The 17,329-nt window shown below is 37.7% G+C and overlaps 1 protein-coding gene across 2 annotated transcripts in view; it reads right to left on the minus strand.

The window, feature by feature from the left end:
* The window catches only part of Angpt1 (angiopoietin 1), a 252,824-nt gene that overhangs the window by 57,730 nt on the left and 177,765 nt on the right, over positions 1 to 17,329 (minus strand). For both annotated transcript variants that reach the window (XM_036209059.1, XM_036209058.1), the window contains exon 5: positions 2,064 to 2,191. In XM_036209059.1, the coding sequence (XP_036064952.1) occupies positions 2,064 to 2,191 (128 nt within the window). The remainder of the gene's footprint in view (positions 1 to 2,063; positions 2,192 to 17,329) is intronic.

A 17,329-nucleotide genomic window follows, 5' to 3' on the forward strand; every position in this document is an offset into this window, starting at 1 on the left:
TCACTCAGATCACACATGTGTCTTTTTCAAGGGGCAATAAGTTTATATTAAAAAATTTTGGTCAGTGAAACTCCAATTATGACCCATGTAAATAATTATCTTCTTTAAACTCTGATAAGTCTGGAAACAGATGTTTGGTTTCAAAGCCAATGTTCAATAGTTATCACACACATTATTTGGGCAAACTGACTTTCGAAGCACACAACTCCTTGAGCTGTAGAAAAGGAAAAGTGAGTGTGTCATAGAGAGTTAGTTCTATTCTGATCTCCGCATCCTTGTATATTCATAGTTTTGTGTGTTTCTTTGTTTTAGTTTCTTTTAAGCCATAGATTTCTTGATCCAAAGACTAGCGCCCAATCCCCACAGGAAAAGCCGATGACGTCACAGGGCCTTTGTGAGTGGCTGAGGTGGAAGCGAGGAGGACTGCGCATGTCCCCTTCACCCCTTCCTGCGCTTCCTCTCCCGCCTTCCCCACTCCCGTTTGTGGAGCAGAACTGAAGGCTTCCTTTAAGAAGAAAATGTTGTTTCAAGAAAAGAGAAAAATAGTGAGGCAACTTCACCCAGCAGCCCTTATTCAAATCAGGATCCAGAGATAGGGGCCGAAGGAAATCCAGCCTTTGACCGGGCCTGGATTCTCGGCTAGACACCTGATCTTGGTAACTGCGTGATATGTGGCACACTGGTCTCCAAGATTCTCTTCCCTCGCTTACCAAAATGCACAAAATCAGAAGAAAAAAAAAAAAAAACCCAACCAAACAAACCAAAACCAACCACTAGGCTTGGTGGATGCTAAATAGATGTTCTGATGCTTTAGTTATCAGTGCGTCCTTTTCTTCATTTTTTAAAAAAATTTGGTGTTCATTTATTAAGGACTTACTGTATGCAGAAAACATGCTTGATGCCCGGAAATCAGAAACCAAAAGCTGCAGTTCTACCTTGTAGAACTTTAGTAATACAAATGTCATGCGACACTCACTCGGGGCAATTCAGGAAGGCCCTTCACGAGCATTCTCACAGGATTCCAGAAAATGCAATGCATACACAGGTGTGGGAAAGGGCCATGGAAAGTGTTCTATCTCAGAATAGGCTTATCTCTTGGGACCTCGTAAATCCAGACAAGCCCTTCCATGTTAAACAGCAAGTAGGTCTCTTGCCTCTGATCCCACTGTCTTGGGCTGCCTGGGCTAAAGGTCCCCACATAATCTCCTTCATAGAGACATTGCTAGCACTACACTTCTATAGTGCTTGATTACTCTGTCTTTTGGTAAATGCCTGTCTTCTCTATTACACACAGAACTGTTTGTTTTGTATTTGTGTTCTTAGACAGTGACTGGCAAATGAATGGCATCTAATTAATTGAACTGAGTGAAGGTATAAATGGATGATTTAATGAACAAATATGGAGAGGTCTCTAAAAGAGAAAGGATAGCAAGATGTTGCTTAACTGCTTCCACATTTACTTTGGACACTGATCAACATAGAGATGAGTCTGTTCTTCCAACTTACACTTGAGTAAGTATGAGTGGCGCGTCCTTTCACTATCCTGTGTTCAAATAGTGTATGTGTCTCCCACTTCAACAGGATCAGTAATTCTGCAAATAGCTGGATTTGGCCGGCTCTTACCCTGAAAGGCATGTGCTTGCTCCCTGACATCTTAGGACTTTAGAAGATTATTTTTAATGCTTCCCCCACGCACTAAAAGTAAATGTAGCAACAGCATATAATTTGTGGAAGCCAACATTTTTTAGCACTATGATATCCAAGAAATGGAAGAAAATAAAATTTATGTAGTTAACAGATCAGATCATTAACAAGGGTTAGAGGACATCTGCTAAACAGGGTTTTCATCCCCTGTGGACCAGATAAACACAGCCTCTCTCAGAGAACAGAAAAGAGCAGCTGAAGTGTGTGTGTCTGTGTGCGTGTGCATGTGCATGTGTGTATAAATGCATAGGTGTATACCAACATGTATTGTTTTTAACAAACTTACGAATTTATTTGATTATACAGCAATTCAATCAGGATGTGTTTTACACTGCATAAACAAGCACTTCTGATTTTACCTTTTTAGGTTCTGGCATATTATTAAAATAAATAGTGTAGATTCCACTCTTATTAAAACCAGCTTGATATACATCTGCACAGTCTCGAAATGGTTTCTCTTCTTCCCTTTTTCCTCCCTTTAGCAAAACTGCAAAATAAAAGAGAGATATTATAATATATGAACTAAAATTATCAGGATCATTACCACCAAATGAATTACAAAAAGCAGGTCTTTGCTGACTTCCCACAATCTATATTGCACACACTGAAAAATAAAACATACCACTTACTAAATAACTGGTAAGTTGAAGAAAAAAAAAAAAAGGAAAAGGCTGTGGATCAGTTTTCAATTACATATTAATCTTACATCAATTTATTTACTTTGGTTTTGTTATGTTCTCAAAAACTTCATCTTGATAGATTACATAATTATGTGATGCTTCCTATTGTTAGCAATTTATGTCAATGTTTCCTGTCAATTTTTAAAAGTTATATATATATAATATTAACTTAAAATATCACAGTCTATATGCATTTTCAACACAGAGTCATAATACAGAGTCAGGCCTATATGCAATAATCATTGTATTTGTGTGTGTGTGTGTGTGTGTGTGTGTGTGTGTGTAGCCAAGGCCTTTTCCCCTGTCAAATTTATAAAACAATCCTAGCTACATTTCAGAGAAAAGTTTATTTATTTATTGCATTGTTGGAAATTTCACGTTAAGTACATGCTCTACCAATGGGTTATATTTCGAATCCCAGGGTTTAAAAATGCAAAAATATCAAAAAGCAACAACCACATAAAAAAAGTCAAATGAAAATTCCTTCTATGCCTAGAGGTAATGGTGCACATGTTTAATCCCAGCTCTCAGGAGGCAGAGGCAAGAGTATCTTTGTGAGTTCAAGCCCAGCCTGGTCCGGTCTTTGGAGTGAGTTCCAAAATAATGTGAAAACATTTAAAAATACAACATTCTTATTAATTCTTTGAGAGCTTCCTACATTCATATAGTGCATTTTGGTTGATTACCCTAACCCCACCCCACCCCCAACTTTATGTCCTCCATTTTCAAATGATTCACACAGACTAATACTTTATGCCTATATACTGTTCTGTGTGGGGTCACCCAATGAGCATAGGTGACCTGCTAGGTCCACACCCTTAATGAAAACTAACTTCCCATCCTTCAGAAGTCATCAGCTATCAATAGCACCTTGGTTCCATGTATAAGCTTGTGAATCCCTGTTTCCCCCATGCTAGAATCTTGACTGGCTTGATCTCATGATGGCCTTGTGCAGGCAATCAAAGCTGCCATGAGCTCATGAGTACAGTGGTTTGGTCATGCCCAGGTGACACTGTGTTGCTCCAGCCTTCCCTGACCTCTGCCACTTACAAATGTTCCACTGTCTCTTTTGCAATGGTTCCTGAGCCTTGGTGAAAGGGGTTGATTATTGATTTCCGGTTTCCAGCTGAACAGTCCACAGACAGGTTGTCTACACTTTGACCAGTTACAAGTTTCTGCATTAATCACCAGCCACTACACAGAGAAACTTCTCTGATAGTGTCTGACAGCTACACGAATCTATGAGTTAGAGAAGTGCATTAGAGGGTGTTTGACACTATGTCCCCTTTGCATCATAGTCATTGTAGGTTCACCCAGGAGGGTTGCAAGCTCCACAACCATGGGCTGTTGGACAGATTTACAGGACTCGACACCCCTTTCCCTCTGTAGAGTGGGGCCTTAAATGCACCTGGAATTTAACTGGCCACCTCATAACACTTGTGCTGTGAGTGCTCTCTTGGGACCATGTTGAGAATTACTCTGCTTGAATTTACAGGATTTATTCGATTTCTAGAATTTGAGGTGATGGATTTCTAAGCTTATTTCTAAACTTAATTTCTAAATAATATTAATTTACTCTTTTTGTATCATCTGTGTCATGATTTAGCTTCAGGGCACTAAATAAGACACAAAATGCAGTTAATTTTTTTCTTTTTTTAATTTTTTAAGACAAGGTTTCACTGTGTGGCCTTGGCTATCCTGGAATTCACTCTATAGACCAGACTGGCTAAGAACTCAGAGCTCTGCCTGCCTCTGCCTCCTGTGTGCTGAGATTAAAGGCATGTGCCACTACTGCCTGACTACTGTCTCATATTTTCGAGGTCTAGCTATCTTGAAATTTTTTAAGAATTTCTAGGAACTCGGCCAAGCGGTGGTGGCTCATGCCTTTAATCCCAGCACTCGGGAGGCAGAGTCAGGCAGATCTCTGTGAGTTCAAGGCCAGCCTGGGCTACCAAATGAGTTCCAGGAAAGGTGCAAGGCTACACAGAGAAACCCTGTCTTGGAAAACCAAAAAAAAAAAAAAAAGAAAGAAAATTTCTAGGAACTCTTCAATCTAAACCCACAGAACACTATTGCCTATATTTAGTGCTATAAATATCTACATTACATTTGATGTTTAAATGCTTTCTTCAAAAAAGTACTGTAAGTGCCAGTCATTATTCGATTGTAACCCAAACTAACAATGAGTTCTTCAATGAGAAGAGCCTTATTTTATTCACAGAGCTTCACCCATTTTTAAGTTATCATTAATGAAATCAAAATACAAATTGACCCATTTAATAGCTCTTGGCTAAAGAAGTGTGTGCTGTATTAAACATTAATGATCTAGTATTTTCTAAAAGATACATGATATTTTCATAATAGGTTTCATTTAATTAAGAATGTAATAGTAGTTCTTGCTTAATGAATATGTTTTCAGTCAGTTTAATTCACAATTTTCCTACATAATAAAGACATCAAATATCCACCATGAGTAACTGCTATTAAATGAATCTGAAAAGTGTGAAAGTGATATAAAATACTGGCTTAAATCAAACATAATTGAAAAATAGTTAGCCTTTTATAAGTGGTAGGCAATCTAATATTTGTGGAATGAGATGTTAGTGTAAATATTTTAAACTTTAAAACTGCTAGATTACGTTTCAAGAAAGCAAAGTATTTGTGTCAGATATATTGCGGTAATGTAAAAATTAAAGTGTTTAATAATTCATCATTTTATATGAGGCTATTGTCTGTGCTAATGGTTTTGCAAAGTCATATTTAAGCACTGCTATCACAAATTGCAATGTCAACACAGAAGAAGTATATACACTGGAAAGCTCATATGACAGCGAGGAAGTGTTTTTTGCTAAATGTATGCAAAGAACCATTTAAAACATATAGGTAAATGCTTACCAAAAAGTCATTTTGATTGGCGCTTGGCTAAAAACAACAAAAGTTTGCTGGGTTTTCCTTAGAATAACTAAATGGGCCATTAATTTTTAAAATCAGTTGTTCCTAAATGCTCAATACTTGATCCCTTCTTGTGTATAAAGGTGAAAAATATCCCCATTAAGTGCCCCAAACAAGAATGTAATAAAATATCAGCTAAAATTTATGATGGCATAAGAGGATGAAAAAATACAGGAAAATGTGGTGAGTAGAAACCCATTGGGGAAACTCATTTTTCTTTTTAGGGTGAGAGAAGAAGAAAGTCATTTATCTAATAAGAAAATGTTTCTCTCATTGAACTTCCCACTTCCTGCCCTCATGTATGTGGTTATGTAAGGAACACATTCCCATACCTCCTTTCTTCAGCTCCTGTGCCCTTCACTTTCCACTGCAGGAAGATGTGGGTGAAGGGGCTGTTGTGTGGTTAGAGAAGCTTTTCCACACACATTTTCAGAAACAGGAAAAAGGGAAAGGTTGGCTATTATTTTCCTTTGTGGAATTTGTGTCAGTGTTGTCTAAATGAGTAATATAAATTCTCTACCTGGGAAAATATACTGTGCTTAAACTATACATTTGTGTTGTGATGGTGTTATGTGTGACATAGAACTTTGGTTTGATCTCCATTTGAGTCAGTGTTTTTTGAAAGTGACAGATCCTCTCTACATAAGACACATCTTTTCCCTAAAGACTAGGCTGCTGCTTCTAAATTGTTAAATAAAAAAATTTTATTTTTAAAACATTGATTTAGGCACATTTTATAGTGTTAAAACTTTCAAAATTTAATTTAATTTAAAAGATTCACCCACAGTTTATCTCTGGGTTTGTTTGTTTGTTTGTTTTATATTGTGGTTTAAAGAAGAGTCCATCTATAGAGGTAGTTTGACTTCCAGGGTGTTTGTTAAAATTAGTCTCTAATCTGAAGAAGTCATAAATATTTCTGATGTAGGCATGTAAATCACACACAAAGTGGAGTGCAGCACGGTAATGCCACAGAAACAATAGTTACTACCACTGATATAATAATGGTAAAAACACTGATAATAGCAACATTAAATTTCTACTCACTTTTCTGAAATGAATACCACCAGAACATAGAAATACACAGAGGGGTGGAGCTGCTATGCTTTCTCTCCTCAAGTTCAAACCCTGTAGCTTACTAAATCCAGGGAAGCTAAAATCCTCTAGTCATTTGTAAGATTTTAGTGATTTGACTTCTTCTTACAAAACTTAGCTGGCTCATTTCATTCATTGACACAATTGGGATATATCATTGCTTTGAGTCAAAAAGAAGGAAATAATCTCATGGTATTCCATAAGCTTTATCTAGTAGTAAAGATTCCAAGATTATTGAATATTAAATGATAATATTGTGATACATAGACAATAAGTAGGTTGTTAATGTTTGAATAAGTTCACTGCTAAGTACTAAAGTGTTCTGAAATTTAGTGTCCTGCCTGGATATTGTGAAAGTGGATAAATGGTGAACATTTTAAAGTACACAGAGACAATAAAATAAGATGAATTTCCTGAACTCCACAAGCATCAAAAATCAGTGATAAACTGTTCACAGAGGAGATTTAATTAGACCAGTAGACCTTAGAGGTGTGTGTGTGGTAAATAACAACAGCACAAAGAAGAATTAATTAGAAGAGGTTATATGAGACATCAGTTATCCAGAGCTACAGAATGATTTGGAGACTAGCTCAATGTCTTTGTCTATCTTTTAAAGACTTTAAACTTATTGTAAAATCAGCATGACTTTAAACATTGACCTTTAAACCTGAGGTTACTTCTTTGACTGTATGCTATTATCTTTTCCTCTCCTATTCTTTAGTTTCCAATGGGTATATCTTTCCTCTAACTGAGAATCTTGAACCCCACTGTTCTAATCTGTCCTTTTCCAACCCCGCTTCTCTTCCTACCTATCCATGATTGTGAATCAGGCATTGAAGAAGGGCTCATCTCAGGTGGCATATGGCATTTGTGGTGATCTCTGTCCATTGTCACTCATGCCCACTTCTTAATAAGAAATACTGTCATTTCTAGAGTTTTAGATCTCATTTTCTGCACAGTGTATCTCAAATTTCAAACCTTTTTTCAAGACCACTTCACTCTGTCACTCTTTATATTCAATCTACATAACCACTTGGTTTCCTATGAGGGTCAAAGCAATATAACCTGTCTCCTTCTTGCCAGTCCCTTGTAGGTCAGAACTCATCATTGCTTCTCTTTCCTTCACCTTTCACCCTGAACACTTACAGCCCCCTTTCTCTTCCTCTACGTACATTTCCTACTTCTTCCTTATTGGTCATTTGCATGTCACACACACTTGGATGTACACTAGGATTCCACTCTTGTATATTTACCTTTACACACTATCTATCACAGCTTCAAATTACCACAGAGATGATTGTGATATAAAAGCATTTTTAACTTCATATTTTCTTGCCTCTTGATTTTATGTTTCTAATTCCTATTTATCTGTCAGCTGCTACCCCAGCTCTTATTTACCTATTTATTTATTGGCTAGCCAATATGCCAAACTGCATTTTCACTCTTTTTTCTTACTGATCCCTTTTCTTCTCCTGGTTATCATCAGTGAAAAATTAGTGAAGTTTTAAATAATAATAAACAATTAGCCTAAGGTTTTATAATTTTCCTCTTACTTCTGATCTTTTCTTGTTAATTAATAAATTTAACACACACTGATTGAACACTTCCTATGTGTAAAATTTTGTCTAGGCAATAAAGATATAGAACTAAGAACTATAAAACATGTTCTTAATGAGATCACAGCATGAGGACAGAAATATCTATTATAGCAGTAGATCATTCATGATAGTTACATCTATAACAGTTTCTTTCATGACAGCAGAAAACCCAGCTCCCACTGACGTAAGGAAAAAGATAACTTTACGTAAGACATGATCAGGTTTCCACCAGTGTGACCAGAAAAGTGTTTCTTTATCTTACTCATGAATCACTTTTGTTGGTTCTCTACCTGGTCACAAGATGGCTGGCAACAGCCTCTAGGGCTATAGTATTACCAGTGTAAACAGAGTATCAAAAAGAGAGAATGCAGATAATTGTTATCTTAAAGACATATGTCAAGTGCATTGGGAGCTTTCAAGGAGAATGGACTCCATCTGCCAAGCAGACTCAGGAAGACTGCCTCAAAGAGATAACACTTAAAATAATAAAACCTGCAGAACAGCTTAACAGAGGTAAAGTTTAAGAGCCTGGTATGCCAGTTCAAAGACTTCACTCATGCAGATATCAGCAATAAATCTAGAAAGTCTTGGGAAAGAGTCATTATTCATTCTTTTCATTTAACCTTATCTGTACAACCAAATCTTTGTCAGCTAAAGGGAAGGACAGGAACATGAGCAGGTGCATGTCTGTCTGTCACCAGCCAACATTCAGTCAATAAGCAACTGGAAGCTGACACTAGCAACTGTTGACGGTCTCTTGCTTTTCTCTTCATGTGGCCAACCGATATCAGCCCAGATGGTATACCAACCATCCAACTGACTTCAGGCAAGGGCCATGAAAGCTGAGGCAGAGGGTCACTTCAATTCAGATGAACCTTCAAGAGAAAACTTCCTGGAATGTGGACTTATTAATTCTTAATCTCTACCACCCTAGAGAACACAGAGAGCCATTAGCCCTGCTTCCAGGGACAAGGCAAAACACTGGCTTCTCCTCCTAGTCACCTCCTTATAACTTGCTGCAAGAAGTCTATGACCCAGACATTCTTTGTGAGACTGCTATGTGATGAATGATGCAAAGCTTTTCAAGTTATGCAAATATTAGAATACACATGGATAAAATTAGCTGTTCAAGGAAGAACCTAGTGGAATTTTCTGAACCAACATCATTAGGGAGATCATAGCATTTGGAATTGAACTCATTCTGTGATTTCAATAGGTCACTGAGGTTCAGTGAGCATAAGGATAAGTAAAAATGGCAAACTTGACAAGGGCCAAGCATGCTCACAACCTGATTGATGTGATTCTGTACTTCCCAGCCAGGTGTGTGGGCATTTTAAGGAAACTTCACTTTGAAGACGTTCTCCAGAAATCTAAATAATCTACAGGGACTTTCAGAAGTAGAAAAAGTTGCTTCTTTGCATTATAAGGGTGTGGGGAAAAATGAGTTATTTACAGGTAGTCCACGGTTCAGTATTTTGTAGACATAGATATGAAGATGAAAGATACTTCCCTTGATCTTATAGTATATGCACAAATATGTATAGCTACAAGAATACATTAAAGTTTTTTTATTAACTAAATTTTTTCATTTATTTTACATCTCGACCACAGTTTCCCCTCAGTCTTCTCCTCCTGCTTCCTCCCCCAACCTCCCCTCTGTCCTTCCATCCAGTGTTCCTGTGTTTCTGTTCTGAAAGAGGCAGGCTTCCCATGGTGTCAAAAAGGCATGGCATATGAAGTTGAGGTAGGACTGAGCTCTTCCCTTTGTATTAAGGCTGGACGAGGCAACCCAGTATGGGCAATAGGTACTCAAAAGTCACCTCAAGCACTTAGAGGCAGGCTCTGATCCCATATATAGGAGTCCCACAAATAGAACAAGCTATGCAGCTGGCACACATATGTAGAGGGCCTAGGTCAGTCCCATGCAAGTTCCCTAGCTGTCGGTCCAGAGTCTGTGAGCTCTTATGAGCCAGGTTAGTTGTTTCTGTGGCTTCCCATCATACTTAAAAGTTGTATGGTATTTTTGTCATGTGTAAAATGCACATTCAAAGGTAAGTATCTCTAGATTGCTTTGTGTGAAAAATTTAGCATACTGAAAACTGGCTATATATATGCATCTATACACACATGTATATTTACCACATAATATATACATTATACTCATAAGTACCCTTATTCTGAAGTCTAAATTAAGTTAGCTAATATTTCTCTTCTTTTCAAAGCTGATGGTGCCCCAACAAATTCTCTCTGACATTGGCACAGGTAAACCAAACCTGAATATCATTTACTTACTACATTATCATTTCAATTTGTATATTTTGAAACAATGAACTATTTCACCTTTATCTGAAATATCTTGATGCATATTATATAATCTATAAATTCTTAAATATTTTCACAGTGGTACTATAATACACATAATTATAATAAAAGCAACCAGTGTTCATTGAGTACTACCAAATGCTACATTCTGAATTTTCTATGTTCAGTTTGTTTTAAGTGTTTCATTCCATCCTTATAAACATCTTACAAGGAGTTTGGGGGTATATTACTATGTAAACCAAGGACCAATGATGCCTTTAATCTCATTAAAACTTGTAAGTGGCAATGCTCAGTGACCACAGTGATGGCAGACGTGGCTGTGGTTTGCTAGCTTCTGGTGTCAGACCCAGCTGAAATGAAACTCCACTAGACCGTCCAACATACACGCCCCATCACTGCTGTTCTCAACTGCAAAGTCACACACTGTTTCTTAGGTAGTTTGACACAGGCCTTAATTCTGCATTAGTACAGGCTTTTCTCACGGAAGCAGGCTGCATAGGGAAGTGATAAGAGGCAGCTGTGACAGATGATGACATGAGAATAGAAGGGAGCCACAGGCAGCAGAACTGACCATGAGACTGGAATCCTCGTCAGAAATGTGCATCTGCGATGAGCCACAACTTCAAAAGCTAATAGGATTAGGGATTAAGAGGTCTCTGGAGCTGGACCTAGGGCTGGGAGATACAGCTCAGTGGTGGAGATGTGGTCTTATGTGTATGAGGCTCTGTGTTTAACCAGCACTACAGAAAGGAGCTCTAGTTTTGTGGTACATTTTTTAACATGTCACATAGTTCTAGTGTAGTTCAATTTGACTATCTGAGTACTTTCTCCAATGGTCCTCTAATGCGAAATAACTTATGTGTAAAGTTTAATGCATACTCATTTGCCTGGTATGAAAATAAGAGAGGAACAAAAATATTTGGCTAAAAGTTTAAAATGGAGTTATAACTTCATTTAATGAAGTAATCAATCATTTTTCACAAATCTTTTTTCTGTATTTTCTCTTTGGGAACCATACAGGCAGTTATGGATGCTGTGTGACCCCATGCCACTTGTTCATGAGGTCACTTCATTAACAAAGGTATTTCGGGTTTCATGTGTGTTAATTTCCCATGTAATGTTTTCAGCCTGGCAGAACTGTATTGATTTTACACAAAAGGCTTTCCCCACATGTGGGAAAGCTTAAAAGGCATATTTTTTATGCCTTGTTATGAGTGGACAAATAACTGATTTCAGCAAAATCTATTAAAATGGAATGAAAGTCTCCAGGCGAGGCCGGATGCACAGAGTCGGTGCCAGATGCTTCTGAATGCTGCGGCACCAGGAAGCCTTCCAGGTTTCAAAGAAAATAAGGGCTGACTGTCACATGGTGACAGTCACTTTGCTTCTTACACTTGCGATAAGTGAACTTGGATACTTGAATGTCCATTCAGGTCCCACATGTGGCTCCATTGTGTTCACAGGGCTTCCTAAGGTATTAGGAGAAGACAGGGAATGATTGATTGAAACCACAAAGATGGTGGTATGGTCTAGGACACTGGGCAAGCATTTGGGTGTGTGATGTTTTATATTAAGCTACCCAGCAGCAGAGCTGGACCTAAACCTGATATCCTCGCTTCTGTTTTTTCTGTCTATGTCACCCCGTACTGCCCTCCCACAGTTACCCCAAGAAACTCTGAAGGGAACATCCAAGTCAGATACATGGGACTCGAGGACTTACAATGGTTGAGATGAGCTGTGTGTATGTGTGTCTACAAGTTTAAATACCTGACCATACCTCCCTTCACAACGGCACTTCTACTAAAACTGAACCCTAAATTCAAGTTCATGGTTACTAAAGAATTCATTCTAATGTGCAATCATAGTATTCATAATTAAATATAAGTATAAATTCATGTAAAACATTAAACATACAAATTAAAAGAAGCCAAACATTGATATTATCTTTACAATTTTGATTTTATAAATCCATTATAAAGTGGGTCATCTTTGGCAGGTCCCCTTAACACAACTCAACATGGATGGTTTGGCTCAGAATGTGAATACCATCTCCATCTCTGGGATTAGATATGACAGTACTCAAAAGTAGTTATAACTCTTTAGCCTAAAGAAAATTAAGAATTTAAGGAGCCAAAATGCTTTGGTTTATTATTATTATTATTATTATTATTATTATTATTATTATTATTGTGTGTGTGTGTGTGTGTGTGTGTGTGTGTGTGTGTGTGTGTGTGTTCTGTAGACACAGAGTGTGTGAGCAGCTCAGAAGATAACCTTCAGATAATGGTTCTCTCTGTCACTGTGGGATCAGGAGATTGAATTCAGGTAATAGGGATTATACATTAAATGGCTTTTATTCCTGAGCCATCCTGTGATAGTTTAAAGTTTTATGGAGTGCTAGAGTTTTAAAGATATCTTGCAGTTGACTTTTAAAAACTTCTTATGCTAAAATACTTGTGTATGTATTTAAAGCTAAATGTATATTGTAATGTGTCTCAGATTTTACTCTTTACCCTCCTGTCTGAAAGTGTAAAAATTTCCCTGACATTTTTACTCTACAGTTCATAAGATGTATACTTTGTGAATTATTGAATAATACTATTTTTTTCCTCAGGGTAGTTACAGGTGTCAAGTCCTTTACCTAATTAATGTCTACTGTCACAGTGGAACCTAGACTCATAAAATAGCTACGGAATTTGACTTGTGTTTGTTTGAGTCCAAGAAAGCATTAGTTAAGGCTCTCTTCAAACTGTTGTGCTTCATTGCCTGAACGGTGCAGGTCATGGGAGCACAACAGAACGAGGAATAGAGTGTTTTCATAATTATGTAGAAACATGAAGGGAACTCTTTTTTTTTAAAAGGGGCCTTTCATTGTGGGAGTGCCCAGGCCTAGCTGGAACCAGGAGATACCACTTTGCAGACAGCTCGTGTAGTTTCTGAAGTAGAAACTAATTTTAAAAGAGAACCACAACATTTCAAATCTCCCTCAAAAGATGTGGTTGAGAATTTGTTCATGGATGAGGTCAGCAACTGTAGTTTTTAATTTTGTTATCAGTAGTTCAGCTATCCACTCACTATTCATCCCTTTTGAAAAATAAAAATTACAGCTTTTCAGAAGGCAGATAACATGCTCCATCTGAAAGAAGAAACACACTATGTCCAAAAGTAAACAATCACTTTCCCCTTAAGCCACTCTGTTTTATGAAAGGAAGTGCTAGATAGTGGGGTTCATTTTACGGAAACTGTATATGTTTGACATATAATTTTCTGTCAAGATAAAGCATTTCCTCCACTCAATGGGAACAAGTGCTCACTGTAGTATGCAGCAGATATCTGTTTATTTTCCTTTCTCTTTCAACCTAATGTTCAATTGTGCATTAAAAGTGGTCAGCAAAAAATCAAGTATTTCCCTCAGTCAATGAAAGTGATATTTCCTATTTTCCCAATATTTATCTGAGTGGCTTTCAAAAACTTTTAATTTCCTCCCACAACTTGCCATGTTTTTAGAGTCACTCTGAACTCAAGAGACGTGCAGTTCAAACTCTCCCATCTCTTGACTGGATGATTTACATCAAAAACTCAATAGACACTGCACAGGAGGTAAATTCCTTTCAGATGGTAGCGTTATTCTGAGAACTGAGCCAAAGGACTCTACGGTACTTGGAAGGAAGCAGATGCCTCAGTTCACCTTTTAAAAGAAGGCCAGAAGACTGAAAACGATGATCACATGTTCATACCATTGTAATCAGCCTCTGGGAAAGGCACTTTAGCCCAGATAATGTACAGCACTGAAATTTTTGTCTTATCAGTCATTATGGCTTTCAGATCATGTGGAAGAATTTTTTAAAGAGACTCCAATAGGAGGCTCCTAAAACTTACTATGTGGATTTCTTAGTAGGGAACTGAGTATATCATTATGCCTGGGTCCTCTGCATTTATTTTTGTGTCCTATGTATTTGCCAACCTGAGACTTTTACCTATCCTTTAACAGCAGTTTCTTGAATGTAGGTAGTCTTCCGTCTACACAAGTGAGCCATGTAGTTAACTGCCTGCCCCCGTCGTATCCCAGCTCCGAAATCTTTATGTGCATATGTGTGTGTGTGTGTGTGTGTGTGTGTGTGTGTGTGTACATGTATATATACATATACATATCGTATACATATACATACATACACACACATATATATGTATACATATATCTTCTGCTGGAGAGGGCACACCACTCTTAACTGCTCTCACTCATCACACTGCTCACTAATAAATTGCTGGTGTTATATTTTTTTAAGCTGCTCTATAAAGAACTCTAAATTTGAATTCCCTTAGTTTGATTTTACATTTTTTACATTTACTATTTTATAAAATGAGCTCATAATTGTAGCAAATAAATTCTCTAAAACTGTAAACAAATGTGTGCCTGTGTAATTGTGCTCCCCTATACCATGGCCTCCTTTTTCACTAATTGCTATTGCATGTATATGTATGTATATTAAATATATTTCTAAATCATGTGTTCAGTAGGTATAATGTCACTTGTGTGTATGCTTTTAGAGAAATATTTTGTAAAATGCAAAGGCCATTCCATCTCTTTATGCTGATGATGGATTATCTTTATTTAGAAGTGAAAAAAATCTTGCTTAAAGAAGATGGAAGTATCTCTCTCAGTTGACCTCTTTCACATCCTCTTTCACATGCTCTGCCCTTGAGTCTAAGATTTAGCCCATTGATCTACATATACTAGTCCTATACACATTGCTATGCCTTCTGGACAGCGCACATGTTACTTGTGCTCTCTGGGAAGGGCTGGTCCTCTACTGTATTCCTTTCAAGGACTTAGCCATCATCTCTCTATTAGAGTCAACCTACCTATGCTTTAATACTGGGCCCATTTTTTTTTCTAGGTATGAAGATAAATTACTCATAGTTTTAAGTTCTCCATGGAAGTTACGAGATGTGCTAGACTTGGTAACTCCTTCATAATGTTTTAGTGAGAACAAACAATACAGATGAAATTTACATAGTACTAGAGTCACACTAAACATTCAATAAAACCATTTAAAAAAGTCTATAGATGCTGGGTGGTACTCTTACTCTGTCCTGGTGATGACATATTATGTAGTGTGTGTGTGTGTGTGTGTGTGTGTGTGTGTGTGTGTGTGTGTGTGTGTTTTCCTGTGTGTGCAGTGTGCAGATGCATTTGTGTGTGTGCACACATGTGTGTGCCAGAAGTGCACCTCAGGTTTTCTTTCTCAGGTGTCATCCACCTTGTGGACTGAGACTGGGCCTCTCACTGACCCAGATCTTGCCAAGAAGGCTAGGCTGTTTGGCTAGTAGAGCCCAGAAGATTCACGTCTCCCCACCTTCTCAACATTGGGATTATAGACTCTTCACCCATGCCCAGCTTTTCCCCCACCATTCCTGGGGATCCAACTCGGGTCCCAATGCTCACATAGCTGGTCCTTGACTGACTGTGCTAGCTCCCAGGTCTCCTTGCCAGGATTTCAGTACACATGTGTGGCTAGTGCCTGCCAACCTGGGCTCACCACTAATGAAGAATTCAGGAACATAATACTCATTTGATTGTTTTTCTGTCAAACTCCAGTTTCCTTGAAGCCACTAGAATACTAAGACTAAAGTATATCGTTGCTCCCCAGGCATATGAACAATGTGAGGACATGTAGGAAGTTAAGTTTTTGATACATAATAACAAAGAGAACTATTATTCCCTGGAAGAGACTGTATAGAAGAGTAGTTGTTACAAAACATTTTTGAATGAAAGATAAATTCATGAATCACATTTTAGTACAGCAGGAATGCACTCTAAGCTGACTTGAACAATGAGAAAATGAATGTGTCACTTTATGACTAGCCTGGATAGTGGTTCCTTTTATTTCCTGGTTTTTATTGTCCTTTTTCAATTCTTTGCCATTAATTAAATTCCCAGTTCGGTATTATGATACATATACAGGGATGATGTTGACTAGTGGTGGTAGTCACGTGCTCAATTGTCCTCTCTGAAGCATTTGAAACATTGTTTCCATGCCATTGTCAGTGTGAACTCTTTAATTCTAGCAATAACTATGATCTGCCCCAAAGCATGAGGCAAGCCACTAAGCTCTGACACTGTTATAACACTGAAGGCAATATTTCTCTAGTGGGTAATGTGTCTAAGAATAAATGTGACCCAATGTTTGCAAAGACTACACAAAAATAAATGTGGTATCTGGAAGCTGCAAAAAGTAGCTATGATGCAGTTTGAAATAACTGCTGGCCTAAGGTATCACTGTTGCCTGCCCAGTGCAAGAGGAAAGCTTGGTGAGTTATTCCTGAAAGTATGTTTCTTAGCAATATTTAGGGTAAGTGGTTCTTGTGGCATCGTAAGTTCTAGTATGAAAGCACTATGAAATGGAAGTGATTGTTCTATAGAAAGATGGGTTTGCAGTTTGGGGATCAAATGAAATTTGGGGGAAGTTACATATCTACTCATTGTGTCCCAGACATACTTTGCCATGGAATGCTAATGCATTATCACATAATTTTCTTTTCTCTGTGGTAAAACATATAAAACTGATTCCCACCGAAACTTGAACTATCCAATAGACTGCATGTATTTATGATGTACCATGAGCTACCTGTGTCAAAGTGGTGATCCCATTTTAGACATCAGAAAACTGAGACTAAAAGAAGCAGCTTGGAAGGCTCTTGGGAGTGAGTCCAGAGCGCTGCATTCAGATATGCACTGAAGAAATCCTGCTTGCAGACAACATGTAATAAATGTTTGTTTAATCAAATTTTGTTCCTTAGGAGAGATAGAAAGGACTAAAATTTAGTGCCTGCCTGTATGCTTTGCTTTATATCAAACATCTCATTTCATTATTTCTCTATCATGGCAAAGTTGGCAAAATTATCCTGTCAGATGTTTTCTACCTAACCATCAGACAGAAAAAACTCACTAAGAATGTATTCTTGTGGGCTGTATGGCAT

The sequence above is a fragment of the Onychomys torridus genome, chromosome 16 (genome assembly GCF_903995425.1).
Source record: "Onychomys torridus chromosome 16, mOncTor1.1, whole genome shotgun sequence".
Classification (NCBI taxonomy): Eukaryota; Metazoa; Chordata; class Mammalia; order Rodentia; family Cricetidae; genus Onychomys; species Onychomys torridus.